This window comes from Melampsora larici-populina (assembly GCF_000204055.1).
Source record: "Melampsora larici-populina 98AG31 unplaced genomic scaffold MELLAscaffold_26, whole genome shotgun sequence".
Taxonomy (NCBI): Eukaryota; Fungi; Basidiomycota; class Pucciniomycetes; order Pucciniales; family Melampsoraceae; genus Melampsora; species Melampsora laricis-populina.
The window spans coordinates 564,734-588,824 of record NW_006768790.1 but is presented as its reverse complement, the minus strand read 5'-3'; the positions used below and the strand labels follow the sequence as shown (position 1 = coordinate 588,824).

Sequence of the window (24,091 nt, the reverse complement as noted above, 5' to 3'; positions counted from 1 at the left end):
TAATTGCGAGCGTCCGAAGGTGGGTGCTGAGGAATGGGTCAGTACAGTGCAAGAATCAAGCAGGCGGTAATATCACTAACCACAGCACTGTTTTCGACGACGCCGGAGATTGTGACAACATGAGACTGTTTGAGTGGGATGTTAGGTCCTGACATGATATCTAAATGGTAGAGACGTATGAGCGCGCTGCGCTGAGTAGAACAATATGGGATGAATGTGAAGATGGAAGCGGGTATGAATTGAAACAGACGGATGAGGATGAAGAGAAAGGAGTGAAAAAGCGATGTGTTACTCACTATTTGAGGCGAACTATGAGAGTGGAGAGAAGCGGCAAACAACGATGCTAGGATGCCACGGTGAGTAGAATGGCTAGGCCAATTTCGAGAGGGAAATGAGTAGAGTGGATTGGATCGATAATGAAGTGCGTGGTACTGTTATTAGAATTGCAGGGCGGCAACGGCTAGGCTGGGCATAAGTTAGGCCAAGATATAAAATTTGAGGGGAGGCTGAAGACTAATGACTGGCCGATGTAAGGCAGATTCAGGATCATGACGGTATAATTAGGGTGAGATCGAGTCTGAGTCCGGCTTGACTTTAGGTGGGGAAAGTTAAGTCTGAAGTGGGTAAATTGATAGACAGGGTTACCAGAAATGCCCAGGTCATTGGGTGGATGTCTCATGGAGTTTTTGACTGGTGCAATCAGAATCATGTGTTTCTTGAATGTGTTAGTAGTGGATTTATACTGTAGACGTGGTGGTGAGGATGAGTTAGTGCTGAAGAAAGGAGATGGTTGGCAGCGCTAGGTACATGAAATGATCTCAAGTAAGGCTCGTCATTGGAGTAGGGCAGTAAAGGGTGTAAAAGCAAACGGAGGGAGAATTAAAGCTGAAGAGTAGTGAAGGTTGGTATTGAAGTAAAGCAGTATAGGGTGAAAAAGTATACGGCAAAGGTAATGAAGGCTGGGGTGTAGAGATGGTCGGGAAGAAGATTTCTTTAAGTATATAGATCTAAAAAACTTACTCAAAAGGTCATTCAGCTGATGGCATAAGGTCCTTTTTTGTTGATTGCTTGGCTGTGGGGCCTTTCCTTTCCATGGACGTAGGTTGAGAACTTTTTGGGGATTTTCGGAGTCTTAAAGGCCCAATTGGCAAATTTGAGATTATTGGAGAATGTTTGTGACCAGCCGTTGACACCACCACAGCTCACAGAATTTCTGTAGTAGGAAATCTGGTGTTGTTGACAGACAACAGAGAACCTCGGAAACACACAGTGAGTTAGCTAGTCAATATTTTTCTACATATAAGCGCTGTACATGCACAAATTGGAGCTTACATCTTGATGCGCCCTGCGTACAGCGACTAACAACCAGGTGAAGGTTCAGGCTTACCATGACAGAGATGGACTTTGTCTACATTGACAAGTTTTTTTGAAAAGCAGCTGATATTTTGATTTGTCCTCATCCAAGAGTTGATAAACCTTGGGTGCTACAGTGGCAGAGTCAAAGCTTTTAGTATCAACACCATTATCATTCTCTTCATCCTGATGACCATTGTTGGGAAGCAAAGTGTTGGAATAATCTGGAAGGTTGACTAGTGCAAAAAAGCAGTGATCTTTGAAGATTGTTTGCTGATCTTTTGAGAAGGCATGCCATATATCCGTCATTTCCTGATTGTGTTTCACACACACATCTTTATCATTGTGGTTGGGCACTGAAAATTGGACATGAATATTGGTTTGGGGTAGAATCAAAAACAAACAATGGCCAAGAAGCACTTAAAAAAAATTGTTGAGGTCAGCATTTGTTGAAATGAAAGTAAGATTGAAAAGATGAGAAATGATCTTGAATAATGCTCAAGTAACATACATTTATCACCCAAACATTTCACACAGAAACTAAGGAAATGACTCCAGGGATTTGCCTTTCCTTTCTTAGTCCCCATTCCTCTTTGATGGATCAAGATAAGGAAAATCAGTTTAATACAATGGAATTGGGAAAGCTTACAACCTCACTTACAACAAATTCCAGATGACAATCTCAGGAACTCCAGCCATCAATGCAATCATGAGTATGTGTTTTTCCAGTTCCAATTGAATAACTTGAACATTCTTTGGTATCTCCTTAGGTGCTTTGCTTCGACAGAAACCTTGAGATGGGATCACTTCCTGAAGTTTGATGAGTGTCCAGTTGTCAAGCTTGTCTTTGAAGGTGTCAAGTTCTAGCCCAGGGAAACATGATTGAAAGATGGTAGATGACCGCTTGGGTGTTGAGTCATCCCCAGTAGGATCTTGAATACTACCATGGTCCTCTTCTCCAGTACAACTGGTACTAGTATTGTTGGAATTCAAAGTGATATTTGTGGTGGTTTGTTTGGTTTTCTTGGTATTTTTTTTTTGGCTACAGTTGAGCTTCTTGTTTTTCCTGAGCGTGTGGAAGGCATTGTTGAATGGAATTGATGAGAGTCAGATTGGTTGTGCAAATTCGGTTGATTGTGATGTGGTTTTGGTGAGGTTAAGGTAAAGGGGCACAAATGATTTTCTACCTGAATCAAAAATCATGTTTCTTGACATTAAACAAGTTAATAGAAAAATACAAAAACACTGTTTGAACTTCAATTCAAAAGTAGCTTTGTCTGTGATTTTGAAATTTACATGTCATTAAATCCATTAAATACATATGTATGTAGCCTAACTAAGCATTTTTGGCCAAGAGGGACTTAGTGTTAGCACACATATCATAGAACAACTTCTATTCTATGGTTTGTAGGCTTTTAAAACCATCTTTTGAACTCTCAAAAAAGAATAATAAATTGTTAATGGTATCATTTCATATTGAGTATCATATATGTCTACACACAAAGTCATTAACAGATAGCAAGCGGGTGTATTTGTGGGTGAAAGAAGATGCAACATCTTCACATATTGGAATTAAGCACTTCTAATGAAACCTTTAAAGTTTTGAAGATAACTGAAGGTTTGAAGTTGTATGTGTATGTATGCATACTAGGCTAAGAAATTTACAATGATTTTTAGTCATGTGACCTTTCCAAGAAGCATATATGACCTTCCCGGTGGCTCTGTATCACATTCTGAGGGTATTTTGGGAGCACACTCTTCCAATAAAACTTTTAAAGTTTTGGAGATATCCAAAAAGTTGAAGTTGCATGTGTATGTATGCATACTAGGCTAGGAAATTCACAACCATTTTTAGTCATGGGACCTTTCCAAGACCCACATATGGCCATCCCATTGGCTTTGTATCACATTCTGAGGGTGTTTTGGTAGCACACTGTTCCAACAAAACTTTTGAAGTTTTGCAGATATCCAAAATGTTGAAACTGAATATGCTTACGCTAGAGCATGCCTCAAAATTTGACCCCAACCTTCAGGCATGGAAACTATTCAAGACCCATGCATAGCCCTTTATATTGGCTCCATAAACCTTTGTTGGTAGTGTGTTAAAAACACATCTGAAAAGTATGTTTTTAGTTTTGATGCAAACTCAGAAGTGAAAATTTCATCATGATTCTAATCCATTGTGCTTTGGATGTGGGTATTCACAGTGTAAACTGTACCTATTCAAAGATGACTAAAGGTCTCATTAGTGGTATTTGACCCTGGTTTCCCCAAGATGTTGCATACAGAAAACTTTTTTGTTTTTCTATAAAAGTCAAAATATGAAGTCGCATCTTCGTATTGGAACATTACTCTTTGATTGTATCAACTTTTCTCATGTTTTTTTTGCCTCCCCACCCAAAATTCTGCCTAATAACACCCATATTCCTCACAATGAATGTTCCACTCCTGCAAGACATGAACATTGTGGGAAGCAAATTCTTCAACAGCACCTTATATTACATGATCAATCACTACAGTCTTCACAACTTATGATCCTCACATTCATAACATCAAGGCTCATCAACTCTCAACTTTCATTTTCAAGACAATTGGGCTCATCCCATCTCTAATCATAGTTTTTATGACTTTGAATCAGGTGCTTTAATTACTTTAGATCCTCATTATCCTATCACAACAGACAAGCAAAATAAAAGCTGGTCAAATGGACAAGTCATTATCTACATAGTATGAAAGAAATGAAAATGGAAGCTGAAAATTGAAATTTGTACATGTTACCATTGATTGATATTGATTTAGCTTGAAGCAATAAGTTGAAACAGCAAAATCAAAATTAGGAAACCTCTTAATGAACTAGAACATATTTAGAAGTGTCAAGAGAATAAAAGCAAGAGAAGTTTAATTAGTATTATGAAATCAATTGAAAGACACAGTCAGTCAGAAATAAGGGAGATTATACAAAGAACTCACATTTTTAAATCAAGAATCGGTTGGAGGTTCAACATTGATATTGAGTCGATCAGTTAATGAGATTGAATTGCTGGAGATACAAATACATTAGTACAGAAAAGGAATCCACAATGAGAAAGGAACAATCAGTGAATGAACAATGAGAGAAGAAACATAAATATAGGAGGACTTACTTACATATTGATATGCAAGATCTAAATTGAAGTCAAAAATCGAAAAGGAATTACATAGGCTGTTGTAGAGAGAAGATGAAGATGAAGATGAAGATCAGGGTCTAGAATCAAAATCAATTAGAGGAAAGGAAAAGGAAGCAAGTTAGCATGTGAACGGAAGAGAAGGAAGGAGATAAGGATGAAAAGGGACTTACTAGTTCAAAGGTCAAGTCAAGTATGGAAGGAAATCAACCTAAATCAACTGATTAGTGTGGGATACGCCAAGCAATCGGTCGGAATCGGTCGGGTGAAATAGGAAGAATTGGTTGGAGTTTGGGCAGCTGAAAGATATCAGAGGAGAGCAATGAGCAAGGTAAAATGGAAGAGGGAGCTGTGTGTTCGTGTCAGAAGAGAATCTTTGTGTGTGTGTTCTTTTAAAAGTGTATCGTATCGTGGTAGTATCTGTGTGTTTGTGTCTAGAGAACAGTTGCGAGTGTGTAGTATCTGTGTGCGAATACGGTGTCCTAAGTGTGATTTTCAAGTCAAGATCGAGTTGTTAAAGGTGTTATCACATCCTAGCTCAAAGAAAGAGTAAAGGAGGAAGTTTTTTATCAGCCTATTAGTAAAAGAGTGTTCATTTAAGAAAGAACTTACTGTGAGGAGGTGTTAGATTGTGTTTGTCAAAAGTTGTTATCATAGTACAGCCGTGTTAGCATTGTGTTTTTTTTGTTGCTAGTTGCTGAGCTGTGTTGAAATCCAGTTGTGAGGGCGTCAGAGACCGGAATCCAGCAACAAACCCGCCTCTTGATCCAAGTCGAGGCCGGGTCGAGTCGGGGTCCAAAATTTCATTTTGGCCCTGTACATTTTTACACGTGTATTCAAAGCCGTGTTAGCATCGAAATCAACGTAGCTTTACACCACACCGTCGTGTAGAGTGGTGTGTGGTATCATCGGAGTGTGGCAAAACTTGCGGATCCTTTGGAAATCTTAAAAAAAAGTGTTACGGGAGAAATTTGTAGGGATAGAAAATTGTTAAGAATTGCTCTAGTTCTTTTCAAACTGCAATAAAATTAAGGTTGAAGGCAGCGTAACAGCACCGTAGCTTCATCTGCCCTCTTGAATGGTGATTCTTACCTTCTCCGGCTCAGCCTACGCTACACTGGGTAGGAGTTCTACAATGTGTGCACCAACAAAAAGTCTTACACTATCTTTCTGTCAGTTCAAAAGCTCTTTGTTACTTATTAATAGAGGTAATCAGAGTCATGGATTGGGTGCTATATAAAATAAATGTTTAGTACAAGTCATCATCAGGATTATGACTCTCCTCTCCTCTACAGTCATCATATATCTTGAAGAGAGAGATAGATAACTTATGATTTATGATCATATGTTCAACAATCATGAACAACAATAACTACCATCATCAGCATGATCTGTCTTCTATTTAACAGTCATAGATCATTTTGAGTTGTAGTTGGAACTTCAGTCTTCTCACAATTTTGTATATACCCTCTTTTCTGGATTCTGTACCTTTGAATTTGTGTTTGTATGATTATTGTTTCATTATTTGTACATTTCTTGGTATATCTATTATTCATAACACACTTATTCAACCTTGGAAGTGATCAGAAAATGGTGCATAACTTTCAAAAGGTATTTCTTTACGTGTTGAGAAAAGATGTTGCTATCTCACACCTGCGTGTAAAGGTCAATTGCTGTCAATTCCTATTGTGAATCGTTCATCCCAGCATAGCTTATATTAGTTCAGATGGACAACTGATGTAGATGCACATAATGGTGAAACGGAACTAAATGTTCCTGAGAGTTTCCTGTTGAACAAGGACATTGTCAAAAATTTTCACTCTCCCTTCCTTCCAATATTCATGAACACGTATTTGGAAGGGGTATTCATTGCCTATTAAACATTATTATCCAGTAGACCCTCCCGTCCTTACCCCTTAAAATTGATTATTCAATTACCAGAGTGACACAATCAAACTTCTACAAATTGGAACTACCTTTATCAAACATAGGTATGCCAGGTTTGCGCATTCTGGACTCACCCAAACGGAAATGATCAAATACTTTGCCTTCAGAGAGACCGTTAACTTCTCAAGGGAGACCCACCTGCGGAAGCGCTGTCCAGAGATTGGCCCAGCTTCTCACATGTGAAGCAGAGGCCTCACACCCTAGACTTTTACTCCTGAATGGTTGACCGGTCAAAGTTGAGAATGTGATTGTTCAAAACAATGAAGGAGGTGATAGTGACAAAAATGAAGATCAAGTTTACAACCACTTACAGATGACAGGTGATATGGAGGATAATCATATGTGCATCCATCCTCCAGGCGCTCAATCGGCCGACTTTGAAGGCCCCACTTACCAGGAACAAACTCGGATTGAGGAGGCTCATTGGAAAGCTGTTGTGCCTGTGCTATTCAAGTCCTTCATGATATGCTCTCTCAAGACCCATCAATGGGGTAATGGAAACACTTGGAATGACAATCACAATCCTTTGTGTAATTGTCCACCTTAGGTGAGAAGTGTTGTAGAGGTTGATGTGGTTGATATTACTAGTGCGTGCATTCTCCTGCCTCTTTCTTGTAACCGTTTCTTCAACTTTCTTCAACTTGACACAATTGATGCAAATGCACTACCAATATTGTATGACTGGTTAGGAGAGGGTAAATAGGGGGTTCACCGGTCCATCCTCAAATAGTTTTCTCTATTTGACTGCTTTCTTTTCATCACATCATCTGGAAATATTGCACTGTTTGAATTGCTCCCTTTATCAAAGGTCTCAATGAGTATATTGATGCTAGGAATCCTCTCTTTCTGATTTCAGGCACCAAACAGGTGTGTTATGTGTGATTTATGGAAGTATCTTCTTGAATTGGATACTGAAATTTGTGATCATCCTTGTGATAGATGTGTGATCTACATAAAAGATTTTCAGCTGCAGTCAATGCGTACTGCTGTAGAAATCCTACGCAGTGTAGGGTAGGCTGAGCGGGAGAGGGTAAGAATCACCACTTGTGACAACCCTGTGCCAGCAACGCAGGGCGGCACAACAAAGGCTTCTCCGGCTGTGTTGCTCCGCAACACGTAACATACAGGCCACAACCCGTGTTACGTTGCTTTGAGCACCGCAACATGAAATAGGGAAGCCGAGTTGCGCTCCGGCTCACCCATTGTGCAACGCAACAAGCGCAACAGCGCCAAAACGCCTCAAAAACCTGCGCTTTTGTGGACCGCAACACAACAAGTGCTGTTGCGGTCAGAAAAAAACATCAATTTCAAGGACTTCGTTGCGCGTCGGGGTGACCCGCAACAGTTATATAGAGCTTGCGCGACGGTGCAGCGTGTGATTTCTGCAACGTACCAGCAGCGCAGCGTGCAACAGCTGCGTTGCTGGCCGAGGGTTGCTCATGAGAGCAGATGAAACTACAGGTGCGGTGAAGTTGCCCTTGACCTTTTGTTGCAGTTCCAAAAGACCCGGAGCAATCTAACAACTTTATATCTTCACGAATTTTTCCCGCAAAACTTTGTTCATCCAGTAGATGGATGCACAAAGTCTGGCGGAGCCTGGCGGTGTACTGTACACGCCTACACAACCTCTATAAACGGAGTTATGCAAATTTTGATTTTTTACTACTTTCGGATTTTGAGTCCGCAATGTACTTTTACACTTGGAGAGGGGGGAGATGGGTTTGTCGGTGGTGGGGATTTTCCAGAAATTTGGGTACTTGAACCCAGTGCTAACAGTTAATAATTGTTTTGATAAATTGACAAAGTTGAATTTCCAGAAGGGATTTTTAATGATTGACAAATTTGGTGGAAAGGTGGGATTTGAACCGGTGCTCAGGGGTGGCCCCGAGCAGCTTGAGCTTTCACAACCAGTGACAGTGATGTCAAAATAAAAACATAAAAAAATGCAACAGAAGGCCACACGCCTTCACACCAGCTCAGCAACGATAAGACCTCACTCAAATCTCAATCAACACGACCTCAAGATCAACAATTCAAGCACTATCACCAATCTGCAAAGAACACAGAGAATACACTGGTGAAATCACACCTCAAGAGTACCTTATTTAAATTCAAAAAAAACACCTTCAAGATTCTTTAATCACGCACACAAGACACTCAAGAACAAAAAAAAAATACTTCAAGACACTCAATTGCTTCAACACAATCTCCAAAAGGAAATGAAAACTAACCACTTCCTCCACACGCAAATTCCTCCTTCATAGTCACATGAGGCCCCTTTTATACCTTCATCAGCCTCCAAAAACTCGACTCAGACACGTCCTCTTTCCCCTTCTTTCCTCGATTCACTCCAATTGCAACCCGGATTACCGTTTGATCCTCGATTAGGTTTTCATTTACTCGTAAGTACCCTTATTTCTTCTTGCTCATCCTTTTACTACTCAACTCCAGCTCATCACCTCACGAATTCAAATTGTGCTCTCCAATCTGAGGAACCAGATTTCAGCATCTGTTACAGGTGTACATCTGATGAATATGGGTTTTTTTGTTAGTATGTTCAACAATATGGACTCTAAAAATACAAAAAACACTCAGATTGAAGCTCTCAACACCAGGAACATTATGCATATTTTTTTGTATTTTTTGCCCTCCTCCTGACTGCCCAATTTTTTTGGATATCAATATTTGCGTTTTCTGCCCAGAAAACATTGTATTTTTTGTGCAAGTATATTGTCACTTTGTTTCTTCAGATGAGCAGCTGACTTGTCACTCATTTGATTGGTAAAGAGAAATCTTTTCTCACGTGCTCGTGGAAATTGTCAATGGAAATTCAGAACTAGTGTGTTCCATTCATATGTACACATATGGTTGTGCCAGCTCCAGTACAATCCTTAACTGAATGGGGATTGGGGTCTCTCCAATGGAGAAGGTCTAGAGCTAATCTGGTCAAAACTAGTTCCATTGGTTGGAGCTTTAAGGTACTCAACAGCATTTCATCGACTCTGCGCATTGCAGCTGAAAACACCCCACATCAACGAGGCCGGCCGCAGAGTATCAGATATTCAATACATACATATTCATTTCAACAGTCTTTGAAATATGTGGGAATTTGTAGAATCTCTGACGTACAATTTCAAATTTTGTTGTTCAGTCCGATGGTTGCTCCATTGCCTGTCAGCCAGTATCAGTTTACATACCAAGAGCTGCCAACGTTTGGCAAATATTCAGAGAAACCCAACCTATACTGATGAATATTTGAAACAACAATGGAGACATCAGGCGGAATGCCAGCTACAAGGACTTGTCAGAGAGAACTCTCAAGCTTTGACTGAGAAGCTCGACATACTGGTAGTGTGTGAGGAGAAGTACCAGGCGTCAAAGTTGAGTTTGTGCAATCAGAGACATCATTTCTGTTTGATAACCAGGACCTAGTTTATTTACAGTGACAAACTCAACTCCCTGCGTGCCAAGTTCCAAAGTGATCAAACGGCTGCCAAAAAATTGAAATTAGCTCACTTACCACAAACCATACGCCTCTTAGAGACAGATATTGATACATTGGTTGAGGAACTGGGAGGAGATCATTATTGTGATATGCCTGGCTCTTCAAGTACGTATGAGTTGGAATATTGCATATACTACATGTGTCCTAGACGGATGTGAAACTTATCAAGTTTCACAGCGCCAAAAGGCCGTTTGATAATCAAAGTCAGAGTGGCCAAGGCCAAACTATACGGTGCCAAGGTAGATGTATTTGAGACACAGAAAAGGAGTGATGAACGACTTGGTGAGGAACATCAATCACAGTTTGTTCAATCTCAAAAGCTAATCGAGTTATGACACATGTAATTAACAGGTACACACGCACAATAAAAAGGAAATGTGAAGTTTCCAAACTCACAAAACTTAGTATAAAATAAACTAAAGCAGGCACAATGTTTGGGCAAATCCCAAGGCTAAACGCCAAGGGAGATAAAATTTCTTAAAACAAAACATAAGAAACATAAAATCACACCCTACGGGGTGGCTAGCGGCCCTTAAAAACCACACTAACACAACAACAACAAACAACCCTCAACCAAACCAAATACAAAGAACTGCAAACAACTAAAATATAACTCTGAACAAAATAATAAGACCAGACTTCTTCTCTTCTCCCACCTCCTTTTTTTTAAAAAAAAAAACTAAATGAACCTGCTATAACCTGAACAAACAACTAAACAACTAAATAAATGGGAACCAAGGAACTTCAAATGAATAAAAAAGTAACCTAATAATAGGGAATAGAAGGGTGGGTGGGTATAAAAAATAACACTAGAGAAAGAGATAACTAGAGATTCAAAAGAAATCAACAGTGAACGTTGTGGGAATGAAATTTAAATGAGATTTGGAAAGGGTGGTAAACAGCATGACATCATATCTGCAGATCTGCAAGTTATAAACCAAGGTCCGGCCCGTCAGTGAAGTTTACACATACATGTTTAGAAGCCCAAATCACATTCACATTCCCATCTGTTAATATGTAGATACCCACAACTAATAAAAAAACTCTTAGGGACAAGCAATCATCATTGAAGACAAAATACAAAGCCTTCAAACGCAATGTGGACAAATTTAATAACAATTACCCTACAGAAGACCCTATTGCTTGCCCCGCGTTGGAAAATGTGCAAAAGTGTACACTGCTGGATCCATTTTTGGGACATTGGTCAACCAACCCATCCAGGCAAAGCATGGGCATTTGATCCAGATACACAGGATGGGATCAAATCCTATCAAGATTGAAATCATGCCAAGGACGAGCTACAAAGATTGGCACGTGAGTGTTGACAGTTGATAAAGTGGGGTGTGTGTATGGAGGAAAAGCTGTCAGTGCTTGATACTGCCCTTCGTCTAGAGGGTGAGTGAGCTTACAGAATGGTGCAAAAGTCAAGGTATGTGTAGCTAATCAAGTTTTTGGATGTTCCTCCCAGATGAAAATACCGAATTGGTTGCAAATAAATGGGTGTTCAAAGTGGTTGGATCAACAAAACCGAGCTACTCAGAGCGTTCTGGCAGTGCCTCAGAGCACTTTTATTGACCTGGCTACTTCTGTTGGTCCAGTGTCCAACTTTTGGGCAAGGTACGTGTGTTTAGAGAGTGTTTGATGCTGAGTGATGATCCAAACACAAAAAAGGGGCTTGTCTATGATGTAAAACGTTGAGATTTATGGGTCGAAAAAGGTGCACCAGGTCACCTGAAGTGCACTGCTGCCAAGATTCAGCTCATCTGACCTTCACAATACGTCATTTCTCATGGGTATGTAAGTCAATTAATACATGCTCCACAGGCGGTCATGTCAGGCAGGTTCACACTTGGGGAGGTGCTGCCTTAAGGGAAATCATGGACTTAGCCAAATTGGGGATACTCAAAGATGCTCCTCAGGATAACCTGTGTGAGGTCTCTCAAATCCCATTGGGTCATAGTCAAGTCTGTATGACCCTACGGTATAGCGTAAGTACATAAGTGCTCAGGTGGACCTCAAGAATTCAATGCCCTCCAGAAACTTGGCATCCTTGCCCCAGAAAACACTTCTGCATCTGGCTTTGATGTCACTACAAGTCTTGTCATTTGTAACAAGCCACATAGTGCATACAGCAAAACACCTGGGGACAGCTACAAATCATACTTGTTGGACTCATGTAATAGGGTTGGTACCATCACAGACATTGTTGAGCTCCCTGGTGTCAACCAGCCGGTTCTAGCAGTGAGATTGCTGAAGGAATTCCTAAATGCTGAAGACATGTAAAAGGACCTGTATGCTTCTTTGCCAGGGTTGCTGAATGCATCAGTTATATATGATTTGCATGGGGATTATCATGTGATTCCATGTCACAAAGTGATTGGCCAGCTTGTTGTACAACATGATGTGGCAGGTATATTTGATATTGCTTGCCCAACCCTTCCAATAGTGCAGCTCAATAATCTGATAAATTCTCAACTCAGTCATCAGTTGAACATGTCCTGACGCAATATCCAACTTTACAGGGATTTGTGCAAGAACTGAATCTGACAGATGATGCAATGGATATAATAATAGTGATTAGGGAAATTTGTAATGTGGTCTCAATGTCAAATTTCTCCTTGTACACCTGTCATCTTTCAACTACATTTTTATTATCTTGTCACCACAAAAAATTGTATATGTCTCATGTATGCACTGTATTGGGCTGGATCTGGTTATTCAATTCATTTGTCATCCATGGTACTTTCATGAGATGTCTCCAGAGTTCCTGACATGTCACAGGCAAGAGGATAGGCAACACATTTATTACTTGAAGTCTTGATGAACAGAGTTTTCACAACTATGTTCATCAGAGTTGGTAAGGAGCATGCATCCTTGAATATGTAGAGCTTCACTGCTGTCACATGGCTTGCCATTAAGATTGTTAACAGGAGTCCGTGATCAAAGGAATATACCACATGAGTATAAACTTTCCTGCATAGGAAATTTTCAGAATTCAATCAACCATATTAGCAATCTAGAAGAAGCCACCGGAAGATTCTGGAAGATTGATTTCCATATTCAGCTGTACTACTGAACTAGCCTCATGCATATCTGCCAGTATATGCAGCCCATGCATATCCCTCACTCAAAGTGAATTGGGAGTCAATCTGATATTGTTTTGGTATTGTTTTGAGATTGTTTTGAGGTGGACTGTACTCACTGGCCTGCCAGTGCCGTACATTGACACTGTGAAGCTGATTGGGAAGCTAGCTGGAGAGTGAGTTTCCAAAGTCTACACAAGTTTATTAGTAGTCATGACATATATTTTTGGGTTGAGCCGATCATGAATTGCCCCTCAAAAGGGTTGGGGCATGGCAATAGAGCTGTTGATTGGTCTTCCTAATCTGAACTGAAATCTTGAATTGTGAAAGGGATCAATTGATTTGTTTTAGACTTTTGGTGGACTTTGAGAATATCAGAGTTTTGTTATGTAGATCTGACTTTCTGCACTTGAAAAGTGTAGATTATTTACTACTGTCATCAAGTAACTAAGTTTTTATTTGTTACACATCTTTTAGTTGAGATGATACTTACCTTTCCTCTGTCCTACAAGACAAGTGGGTGTAGTTCTGAATTAAGAGTGCATGAGGCAATGAAAAAAAGGATGAATGACCAGCTACCATAACACCTGATCCCTGAGATGGCTATATCTGTCATACATATATCTGATCTGTGATGTACACATATAAACATAGATCTGACCGGCTCTGGAAATGTCACATTTCTCGTAGTGAGACAAGCTTAAGTAATTCCTTATGACCCTCAAATATGCTGAATGAAGCCATTTGAGAGGTTGAATTCGATAAAACTTCAACTAAAGTCATAAGTGAACTTCAAATTTGAATCATAAATTAACCAATGAAGCAATCAAAGAATCACTGCTTACTCAGAACTATTCTTAATCACTTCAACTCCATCAAAACCATCTAAACTCATCATTTTCAGATCAACACTTTCTATATCATAATTGGATCAAAGCATCCTGATCAACCAAAGCAAATTATAACTTCATTGAAACCATTCAAGACAGCATATCATCAATCAATCTCCCTTGAAGATCACAGAATGTTCTAAACTTTCTGCAAAAATCACCTTCAACTGATATTTAAGACCTTTTGTGTCATCATTGCTACTTTTGATGTCTTTTTTTCATTGATGGATGCACCTCCTGGACCACTTTTGGATAGTGACTCATCCAGTTGGATATTTACTCCATTAGGATATACCAATACCTTCTTGAAATGTCTAGAAGAATTTTTCCAGTGTCAGAGCCCTTATGGCATTTGGGCCAACACAGTTTATGATATGGTGCATCCAAATTTGCCAAAATTCCAGAACACACCAGAAAGGCAACTTCTTGGGTTCCGGAAGAAACTCTGGAAATCTCAAGAAGATATGTCTGTCTTTGAGTCTTATCCCAAATTCTTTCCAATCATCTACTCAGCTTGATTGATCTTTCTACCTCTCATCAATCATCTGGATCATAAAGTCAACAAAGAAATCAAAGATATGGCCAAATCAGATAATAATTCTTCCAATCACAAGCAACCTGGCAAAACCTTGAGAAACCTGCCCTCCTATCAGACTTGTATTTGCTTATCTTATGCCCATTTTAACATTTGCGTTTGGTTTTCCTCAGTAATTTGAGCTCAATGGTCTGGTTGATTGGTACTTTTACTGCTCAAGATCAAGGAATGTAAATGTTCATTGAGTATAGCCATTTATTCAAATTTTCTACAATTTGGATTCCAGTGAATCAACTCATTCAACAACAACACTCACAAGCACTTATGCCCTGAAATATCAAACAAAATGTGTGTTGTTTTCTTGACCAGCCATGTCTGATCCCATCTGACAGCAAAGTTCAAAGCTGTTGAAACTTGCAATGAACTTTCTCAGATGATGAAAGCTCATTCATGCTCCTGGCTCAGTGGTATCTGATTTTATCTTCATCAAGCAAAGCAGACAAAAGAAGATGCAGCATGTACTGATACTTCACTGCCAACATAGATGTCTCGGATTGAAAAATTTGAGGCATCATCAGATGGAAACCCTTGGACAGGTCTTGTCCAAGGATTTGATTCCAATGATACCTTGTATTCTTCAATCCAAGGCATCTTTGTTGGCTGTGCTTAATATGTAATTTTGCACTAGATGTCTTCACACCGGATCATCTGGTGCCAAAGAAGATAGTGAAAATTACATATCATTCCCCCCAATCATTAATTTTACACCTTTTGAAAAACAATTCCACCGGATTGATCTAAATGGCCAAAATCACCGTTGTTCACGACTCTTGACATTGCCGTTGCCTCATGATTCGCAAATAATAAGAATGTCATTACTTGCACGCTCAAACATTCAAGAAAGAGAGATTAGAGGCAAGAAACCACACAAAAACAACACAAAGAGGAAAAAATGAAAATGATTTTTTTTGGGTTTTTCTGAGTTTGTAAAGAGTAGATAGGGGGAAACAGTAAAGACAGTGGTTGGAGGAAAGCTGAGTGGGTGAAAAATATATAAAAACTAAAAGGAATAACCCCACCATCAAACCATAAGCAGAGATTTGTCATTCTTTTGACACTTTTTGCTTACCTGTGCCTGCCTTGCGCTTCTCTGCAGCAGCTGCCTTCTCCAAACAATTTGTCTGATGCTCTCAAATTTCATGGGGCAACCCAAGAAGATTTTGATATCAGTCAGGCGACGCAGCAAGATATAGTCAGGAATGCTGCCAAAGACTCACCGACTGTGGCAATATCCACTCGCAAAAAAAACTCCACTATTGTTAGGCGCATTCGAGTGTTGGACACTCATATCCGCAAGAGTCCTCAAGAACTTGAGGCATTCATCAAGATCAGGAACAGTGTACACAATCCTCTACTCCTTCCACTTAGTTGCCCTCCCACACGGTGGAATTACTTTGACTATGTGGTAAGTAATTCCACCTTATCAGATATCATCAAATATTTCCTTGACAACCCTTCCTGACATCAATATATGTATTCATAGGTCAAACGAACAATCATCCTGAAGAAGTCTCTCAAGCTCTACACTTCCGATCCCAAACGTGCCAATCTCGCCATTTCGAAGGCTGAGATCATGTTTAGCAATCAGACTTGATGCAAAGCTCATTGGTTGTATCTACGTAGAAGCAGATAACAACTTGTAAGAGCGGAATCAAACGTGGGAAGAGTTCACGTCTGTAGTCCACTGCGTCGTGATCTAGGAGGTTGCGATGAGTGGATACCATGAGATATCATGGAGTTGAAGTCGGGTGATTGAGGGTGCTGACCCGGTCTCTAGAAGCTGTCAATCACGAGCCAAGTGAGAGATGATTGGCACGATGAACCATAAGGTTTGAAGCCAAAATATGGATATTTTCTACTTTGACGTGCCTTCTTCAAAAGCCCGTTTTCTTCCATTGTACAAAACATTCTCAATTCTTCTAACCCTAACACTCTCACTCGATTTTTCACCATCTCACAAAGACAACATGACCACCCTCACCACAGGTTTACCCATTGATCATCAAATCCCATCAAAACTAACACCAGCTCTAAGAATCTCAATTCAAAAAGCAACCTCAACCTTTCAAAAAGACTTCTGTTACGATTTCTTACAAGCAATTGTTGAAGAACCCAAAATCTCAGATACATTAGGAATCCAATTGTTTTTAAACTTTTGTTTAAAAAAACCTGAAACACCTATCAAATCATGGCAAGATTCAATCAATCAAACTCCAGATTCGAATGATTTATACAATTCATTGGATTCAATCTTATGTGAAATTGATAATTTTTCAGATTTTATTGATGGATTCATTCAAATCATCAATACAACTGAACTCTTTAAATTGGCTTATCATGAGATAGATGCATGGAATTTGTGTTTTAAATTGTTAGGTTCAATCCAATGAAAGTTATACAAATTAGCTTGTTTAGATCTATCTAATTTACAATCCGATCCAAATCATCAACTTACCATCACATCAGATTCATCATCTTCTTCATTCTATCAAGCCTTCATGTCATTTGGTAAATACTTAAAACATACATTTGATTCAAGAGTATTATTAGAACCGGCAAAAGTGGTGGATCATCTTTTGGATCTAAACAAAAGACAAATCGAATTGAAGGCTTATTGTACTTGGTTTCCTGCCATTCAAACTTCAACTCGCTTGATTAAAAAGAAAGGGAGGTTTGGTCTTGAAGAATTGGCCATTGATTGATTCTTAGAATCAGATAAGTTTAACAAATTAATCAAGAAGAAAACCTCATTAGGTGGTGGCAAGTCTCTCTCTCTCTTTACCATAACAAGCAAACCAGAATCCAGTTTTGATTTTGATTTTTTTTGGGGGTATAGCTCAATTAACTAGACAACCATCTACTAGATTAAGAAAATCAACCATCAAATCAGCCATCAAAGGTCATGACAACTAATGAATTCTTGAAAAAATTACAAAGGACGATGAAGATGGAAGATTTGTATTTATTCCTCGAATGTATATATGCCAAATTAGCCATTTGATTTAGACATATGAATGAGATGGTTTCAAATTAATCTTGAATGAAATCAAATTGTTTTTCCAATCCATGACTTGCTTTTTGAGACCTGAAACTGATTTGGTTTGGCTGATGATTTTGCTTTTCATCAAAAGGCACAAGAGAACCAAAAAAAATCTCAGAAACTGCGCATTCTCATGGTATCTTTTACATCTTTGTGGAGTTGCAACTAACATTTCTCTATATTAGCGGTACAATGATTGCAACATTAGATTTTCAAGAACATCCACCTACTTCTACTCATCCTTCTGATCCAAACAATTCATCCACAGTCTCTCATATTCAATCCAATCAAGTCTCACTTTTATCAGTCTTTAATTGTCTTGGTCGAATCTTTGCAGGACTGATCTCAGATACACTAGAAGCACATTATGGTCTATCAAAAGTATGGTGGTTATGTTGGGTTTCAAGTTTACATATTTCTTTTAAGTCAATATCTAGGACAACAAGTCGTTCAACTTAAGTTTGGAAATAATTCATTAGAATTAGATTCACCTCTGTTTAGTCCTGGAGGTAATGATAATAAGGGATTTAATCATGAGATTTTAATACCATCTTGTGTGGAAAATTCATTAAGTGGAATCATGGAAAATAATCTTACTTATCTTTGGTATAGAAAAATGTTTGTGATTTCAAAGGATTTGAATCATCAAAAGGTTTTATTAAACTTTGGTGCAATTGATTATGAAGGTATTTAACTTTAAGGCTTTAGGTATGTTTTAAAAATCATTTTCTACTTGTAAATCTTAATTTGATTTCTGATCAATTGTTTCTGGACCATTTTTTAGTTTTCCTTTCTCAATTAAGCTACTATTTTTCTAAATGGTAAAAATATCAATTTTCATCGTGGTGGTTATTTTAAATTTTCAATTGAATTGAGTCAATATCTTAAGCCTGGAGAGACTCACACACAAGTATAAATACAAATAGAGACAATGTTAAAACAGGACATTCAGGCACAATGATTGATAATCATATTTATGTCATCACATTAGCTAATCTACTCAATTTGAATCTTGACCTGATAATGTTGAAGTCTTGATTGTCTTTCAACAACCAAGAATCAACAGAAAACAGTTCATTTGTTAGCTTGTGTTTTTCGAAAGCAGGGCATTTAACAAACCTGAAATTAACAAATCCTTCTGGATCAAATCTCAAGATTAATGGCATTAAGTAGAAGTAAAAATGGGTTGAAATTCCAAATCAAAGTAGAATTTCAGTACTCAGTTTTGAAAACAACAGAGCCGGACATAAGTCAATCAAAAAAACATACCTTTTGAAATCAAATAGCCAAATGAATGAACTCAAGAAGCTGGCTGAAGGAGACTGATTCAAATGATTCTTCTTGGCATGTGCAAAGATTGTTTGAAGTTGTTTGGCTGTTGTTGCCCGTCATTGAAAGTATTCAGGTATTCATATGAGACAATGATTGGACATTGGATTTGCAGCTGAGGTTGAAAATTATTTCAACCTGATTCACTGATTGTTTAGATGGGCCAGTTTTTGTCACCAAATTTGTGAAGCTCCGATCATACAGAAAGAGCAAAATTCATTACATTATTGTCATTATCTTCATCTTTATCATTGACTTCAACTTTAACACCTCATTCAGATTCAAAAACAATTATTTTCAATGATCCTAATTCAACTTCTCAGCCTTTCAATTCAACACAATCTCTTCACAAATTAGTTATTAATCAACTTGGAATTTCCCTCAAAGTCTCCAAAGCAACCTCATTTCATTCAATCAAAGTATTCAAATCCACTTTGGATTGGGTTTGAACCTCATCATATCTATTTCATCCCCTCTACAAACCAACCTAAGAGAAATCAAGTTACAAAGTAAGTTTCAATCACTGCTATTAATGTTCTATATTGATTGATTTTGATTTATTGTGTGTATTACTCAGTTCATGTACAATTGCAAACAAAACTCAAGAGTGTATTACCCTGCCAAAGCGCAGGTGTGGTACCATCTGCAGTTGTATTGGAAGATTCTCCCAGACATCTCCTTTCAAATCTTTTCAATCGGCCCTAAAGTTCTTTTCACCCAGCAACAGTTCTCAGCTGCTCAAGTTCAACCTACCAAATTCCAACATCTAAAAGTTTTGCGCAAGAGAAATATGGCATCCAAACCTTCACCATACCTGTATCATTTGCGCTGACACTACATTCACTCAGGCAGCTTATAGAGAATCTTGCAACTTTGACCCTTACAAATATATGTTCTTTGCTTTCTCTCCCAGTTTTGGTTTTTGACCTTTGATCTTGAGCTCATCAATTAGAAGACCTCATATAAAACAGTATGTCCTTCAAGTTTGTTTGATGGGTAGCTTTTGTTCAGAAACTTGACTATTCTCCTGTTTGTTTTCATCCAGGAGCTCATCAAACGTGATCAATCCAAACAAATCTTAACCTACAAACCACTCTACTCCGCCACCACTATTTACCAATCACTCAAGCTTGATCTATAGACCTTGAGTTGACACAAATCCTGATATGATCTAAGTGTGTGAAACATCTTGAAATGTGTTAAACCAGAACACTCACAAACGTAAGAAACATAATATATTAGTTAGGTGTGGCTGAAAGCCCCTTGGTACACAAACCAAGAGACAATAAATTTCATACATTCCTAACCTAACACCCCACGGGGTGACTAGCGGACACATAAGTTAAAACAATCACGCTAAGATGATAACCTTTTTAACAAAATGTGAAATGATTCTTAAGCCTAATATGGAATAACTGTAACAAACTTTTTGAAGTAGAAACCACAAGTTATCCTAGGACTAAAGAATACTTGAATCAATACACAACTTAAATAACGCCTAAAGCTAATAAACTCCTGAACCAAAATAAAATAAGGGAGGAGTGGGTGGGAAGAAAATTTTTTATCTTTAATGATAACAACGATGTTTGCAAGTGAAATGTTAAAGAATAGATGATATTGGTAAGGAAACGGTAAAGAAGAAGTGGTAAACAAAGAATGACGTCACTCAACGACCAACTTCTATATGATAGCAATCCAACCCGTCAGATAACATGTAATGTAAATAGCCCCGTTGTTTTAACATTCCTATCTGTTAATAACAAGTGATCAACTTCAATTACTATTTCAAAGTTGATTTGGATGAGTAGGTTTATATGCAGAATTCATATTGTCCATGAACAAAATGATCCAATACTGTTATACAATCTGTCCACAAAAGCCAATCAAAGCTCTATGAATTGAGAGGATCAAGCATCAGGTAGTCAATTTGGAGAGCTATTCACATTTTCTGGGCAGTTTGACCACCTTTCCTTACAGGGCAACATCAGCAAGAGTCTAAAGAGATGGTTTTGGATGGTTTCAGAGTATCTAGATCTTTTACATATGTAGGTGTGCTGACTCCAATGATCAATTAAAATTTCAATGATTGATTGACTCTGTCAATTTTGGTTATCAAAAGTCTCAATAATTCACACTTCAACTAATTTATTGGCTCAATCAATTGTGATCAATGATATCTCATTATACCAATTTTTCACTTTTAAACCTTGGATTAAATGATTCAACTAAACTTCAGTTAAGCCTCATGAAATATCATTATAATCATCATTAAGCTCTGTAACTCATTAAAAATGATTCAAGTATCATTAATTTTCAAGCCCTATATCATGGCTGAATGGACTTTTGATATAATTCACCTCAATTCATTAACCTGATATACTATGGAATGTATTGACAAGAAACAAGTGCTTTGAGTGTTTATTGGAAGATTTAGATAACTGCATAGATTGTATGAATATTGAAATGAGTGTCACTTCACCCAAACCTCAGGCTGATCTACAAATGGATCAAAAAGTGATATACTTCAGCTTCAGAATATCACAATCAAGTTGAAAGTCCAACAGCTAACTTCAGCAATTGTTGAAGTTGAAATCTGTACTCTGAGGATATTGGAGTTGAAGGTATACATGATGTTAAGGCTTAGGGGGTTTAATCCAGTTCTGCCAAGAAACACAGTTGTGCTTTTAGTCTTATGATTCATGTCTGAAATGTCGGGGGTTTGAGCCTATGGCAGCCTGGCCCCAACATTTCACAAATTAAATCCTGCTCAGCCTGTGGTTTCAGGCTGAGATGAAATCCAAATAGTGATAAGAAGGGTCAAGTCAACTGCACAGCATTGTTCATTGGATTGATCAGTGTATCTTCAATTGTATCAAGCATGATGGATCAGAAATGGAGATTACAGAGCAATCCTTTTAATCCAATCTTTATATGTCAATCTTCAACCTGGTTGTTTCACTTTGGCTCCAATCCAACAGCTTCCAGAATCAATCATGAACTGACTGATTGTTATTTAAAAATAACTAGCCATTTGGGGGCGGCGGGCGCCGCTCTCAGCCAGAATGAATGCTCCATTTTGACAAACAAGCTCTACATATTGAGCAAACCGCAAGCAAACCGCAATGGTAAATGGGTTTCCCTCTATCATATGTAACACCATGTCTGTGTGGTGTTTGCCCGTCGACAAGCGCACACGAGTTGCCTTTGTGCCTCAAAGGCAGTCCGTGTGCTCTTGTCGTTGGGCGACTGCCACAAGGACACGGTGTAACACTTTTGATGGGGATCCTTGTATATGAAATATAAGTCTGGTCTGATATAACTCTTAATCGTTAAGCTCTGGTCTGAGGGAATAGTTGTTGGTGACTTGTCATTAACAGATGGGAATGTGGGGAAATTCAGACTTTTAAGGATCACACCTGTATACAGGGATGCAGGTATGAGTGTACTCCGACTCAGTCACTCGGTCCCCCACGTCCAAAACTCTTATTTTGTACTCTGGATGTAAGTTACAGTCAGAGTAGGATACTCAACTGATTTTCGGGCTCGAGGGCAGATGAGACCCGGGCCTCAAGAGGGGCCCGGGGACAAGTCGTAGGCCAAGTGAGTCTACTCTCAGTGAGTAGACTCACTTGTGAAGCCATCGAGAGTACTCCAGACTCAGGGAGTATGCTCACTGTGCTTAGACTGGGCGAACAGTGGAAATCAGTTCTTGCGCTTAAAAAAACCAGGCAAAGGGCAAAATTGGCTCGCTCAGTTGGGTGGTTCTGGTTGGAAACAATTGTGTGTTCAATTTCATCACTGAGTGGGGATATTTCATGTATTTAATGTAGTAAACAACGGTTCAGGGACAAAATTTGTAGATATATGTGAATTGAAAAACCGTCTTGCTCTTGCTGTGTATCAACGTTCACCACAGCATTGGAAGCATGCCAGCTTGCAAGCCAGTGTTGCACCAGCACCAGATGGCAAATCACTTTGGTGTCAAGGCGGCCTTGGGATGGAACGGCAATGTTCCCAGAGATTGAGAAGGCTCTCTCCACCAAGGCGCCAGAAGTGGCGATAGTCAAGTGTTGAAGTGCAATCTGCGCCAACACCGGAAGAGCGCCTGGTTTGGACATATGCTGAAAAAAGAAATCGTAATGCAATACTTACCGTCCAGTACGCCCCAATTGGTCTTGTTGGGGAGGACAGGCTCTTCTCCTTGTAGGTAACAGGTGACTTCATCCGTTTCGTTTTTGGTGGGGTTTGGGGGGTAGATAGTTAAAGTTCCCAAGAGTGAGTAGATACCTTGCAAGTGCTTGCTTCCATGGGAAGAGACCTCAGGGACCTCAGGGGGGGAGTCTTTGCCGCATTCGGTTGGGCTGGGCTTCCAGAGGTCATACTCGTCACGCAGGCATCGTTTTGCCACGACTTCTACATCAACGTGGTTTTGAAAATTGGCATCTCGGCGGGCTGGGTTGAGTAGGGTGGCCACCAAAGTCTGGTGGTTACCCTCCTCTCGTACTAAATACTTCACTAATTTGTCCTCAGCACGTTTGCACGCTTGTCCCCAAGAACCAGGTACCCTCTGGTTAGTCTGGAGGACCTTCTGAAGGGCCCAAAGGACCGGGAGGACATGTTGCTTTGTCGCCTTGTTGGATTGAAATATTTGGGTAGAAGTTTCAAACATCTCCAAGATTGGTAACATATACTCAATGGTTGACCAATCAGCCTTTGAAATGGCGAGATTGGCACGTTTGGGATCGGAAGTGTAGAGCTTGAGAGACTTCTTCAGGATGATTGTTTGTTTGACCTATGAATACATATATTGATGTCAGGAAGGGTTGTCAAGGAAATATTTGATGATACCCGATAAGGTGGAATTACTTACCACATAGTAAAAGTAATTCCACCACGTGGGAGGGCAACTGAGTGGAAGGAGTAGAGGATTGTGTACACTGTTCCTGATCTTGATGAATGCCTCAAGTTCTTGAGGACTCTTGCGGATATGAGTGTCCAACACTCGAATGCGCCTAACAACAGTGGAGTTTTTTTTGCGAGTGGATATTGCCACAGTCGGTGAGTCTTCGGCAGCATTCATGACTATATCTTGCTGCGTCGCCTGACTGATATCAAAATCTTCTTGGGTTGCCCCATGAAATTCGAGAGCATCAGACAAATTGGGCTGGGGCTGAACGTTAGAAGG

At 39.2% G+C, this 24,091-nt stretch overlaps 3 protein-coding genes across 3 annotated transcripts in view; 2 read left to right on the top strand and 1 right to left on the bottom strand.

Annotated features, from left to right (window-relative positions):
- The window catches only part of MELLADRAFT_107967 (uncharacterized protein), a gene marked incomplete at both ends in the record, with an annotated part of 1,338 nt that extends 1,183 nt beyond the window's left edge, over window positions 1-155 (bottom strand). Inside the window, one exon of the mRNA XM_007411632.1 lies at window positions 46-155. Within this exon, the coding sequence (XP_007411694.1) occupies window positions 46-155 (110 nt within the window). The remainder of the gene's footprint in view (window positions 1-45) is intronic.
- Window positions 156-16,504: 16,349 nt separating this feature from the next.
- MELLADRAFT_107966 (uncharacterized protein) lies at window positions 16,505-17,239 on the top strand (the record flags this gene model as incomplete). Its single annotated transcript, XM_007411707.1, has 2 exons — window positions 16,505-16,913; window positions 16,944-17,239. The coding sequence occupies 2 exons, from the start codon at window positions 16,505-16,507 to the stop codon at window positions 17,237-17,239; spliced, it is 705 nt and encodes a 234-aa protein (XP_007411769.1).
- Window positions 17,240-17,769: 530 nt separating this feature from the next.
- Window positions 17,770-18,271, top strand: MELLADRAFT_107965 (uncharacterized protein; the record flags this gene model as incomplete). Its single annotated transcript, XM_007411708.1, has 2 exons — window positions 17,770-17,983; window positions 18,015-18,271. The coding sequence occupies 2 exons, from the start codon at window positions 17,770-17,772 to the stop codon at window positions 18,269-18,271; spliced, it is 471 nt and encodes a 156-aa protein (XP_007411770.1).
- Window positions 18,272-24,091: the final 5,820 nt, after the last annotated feature.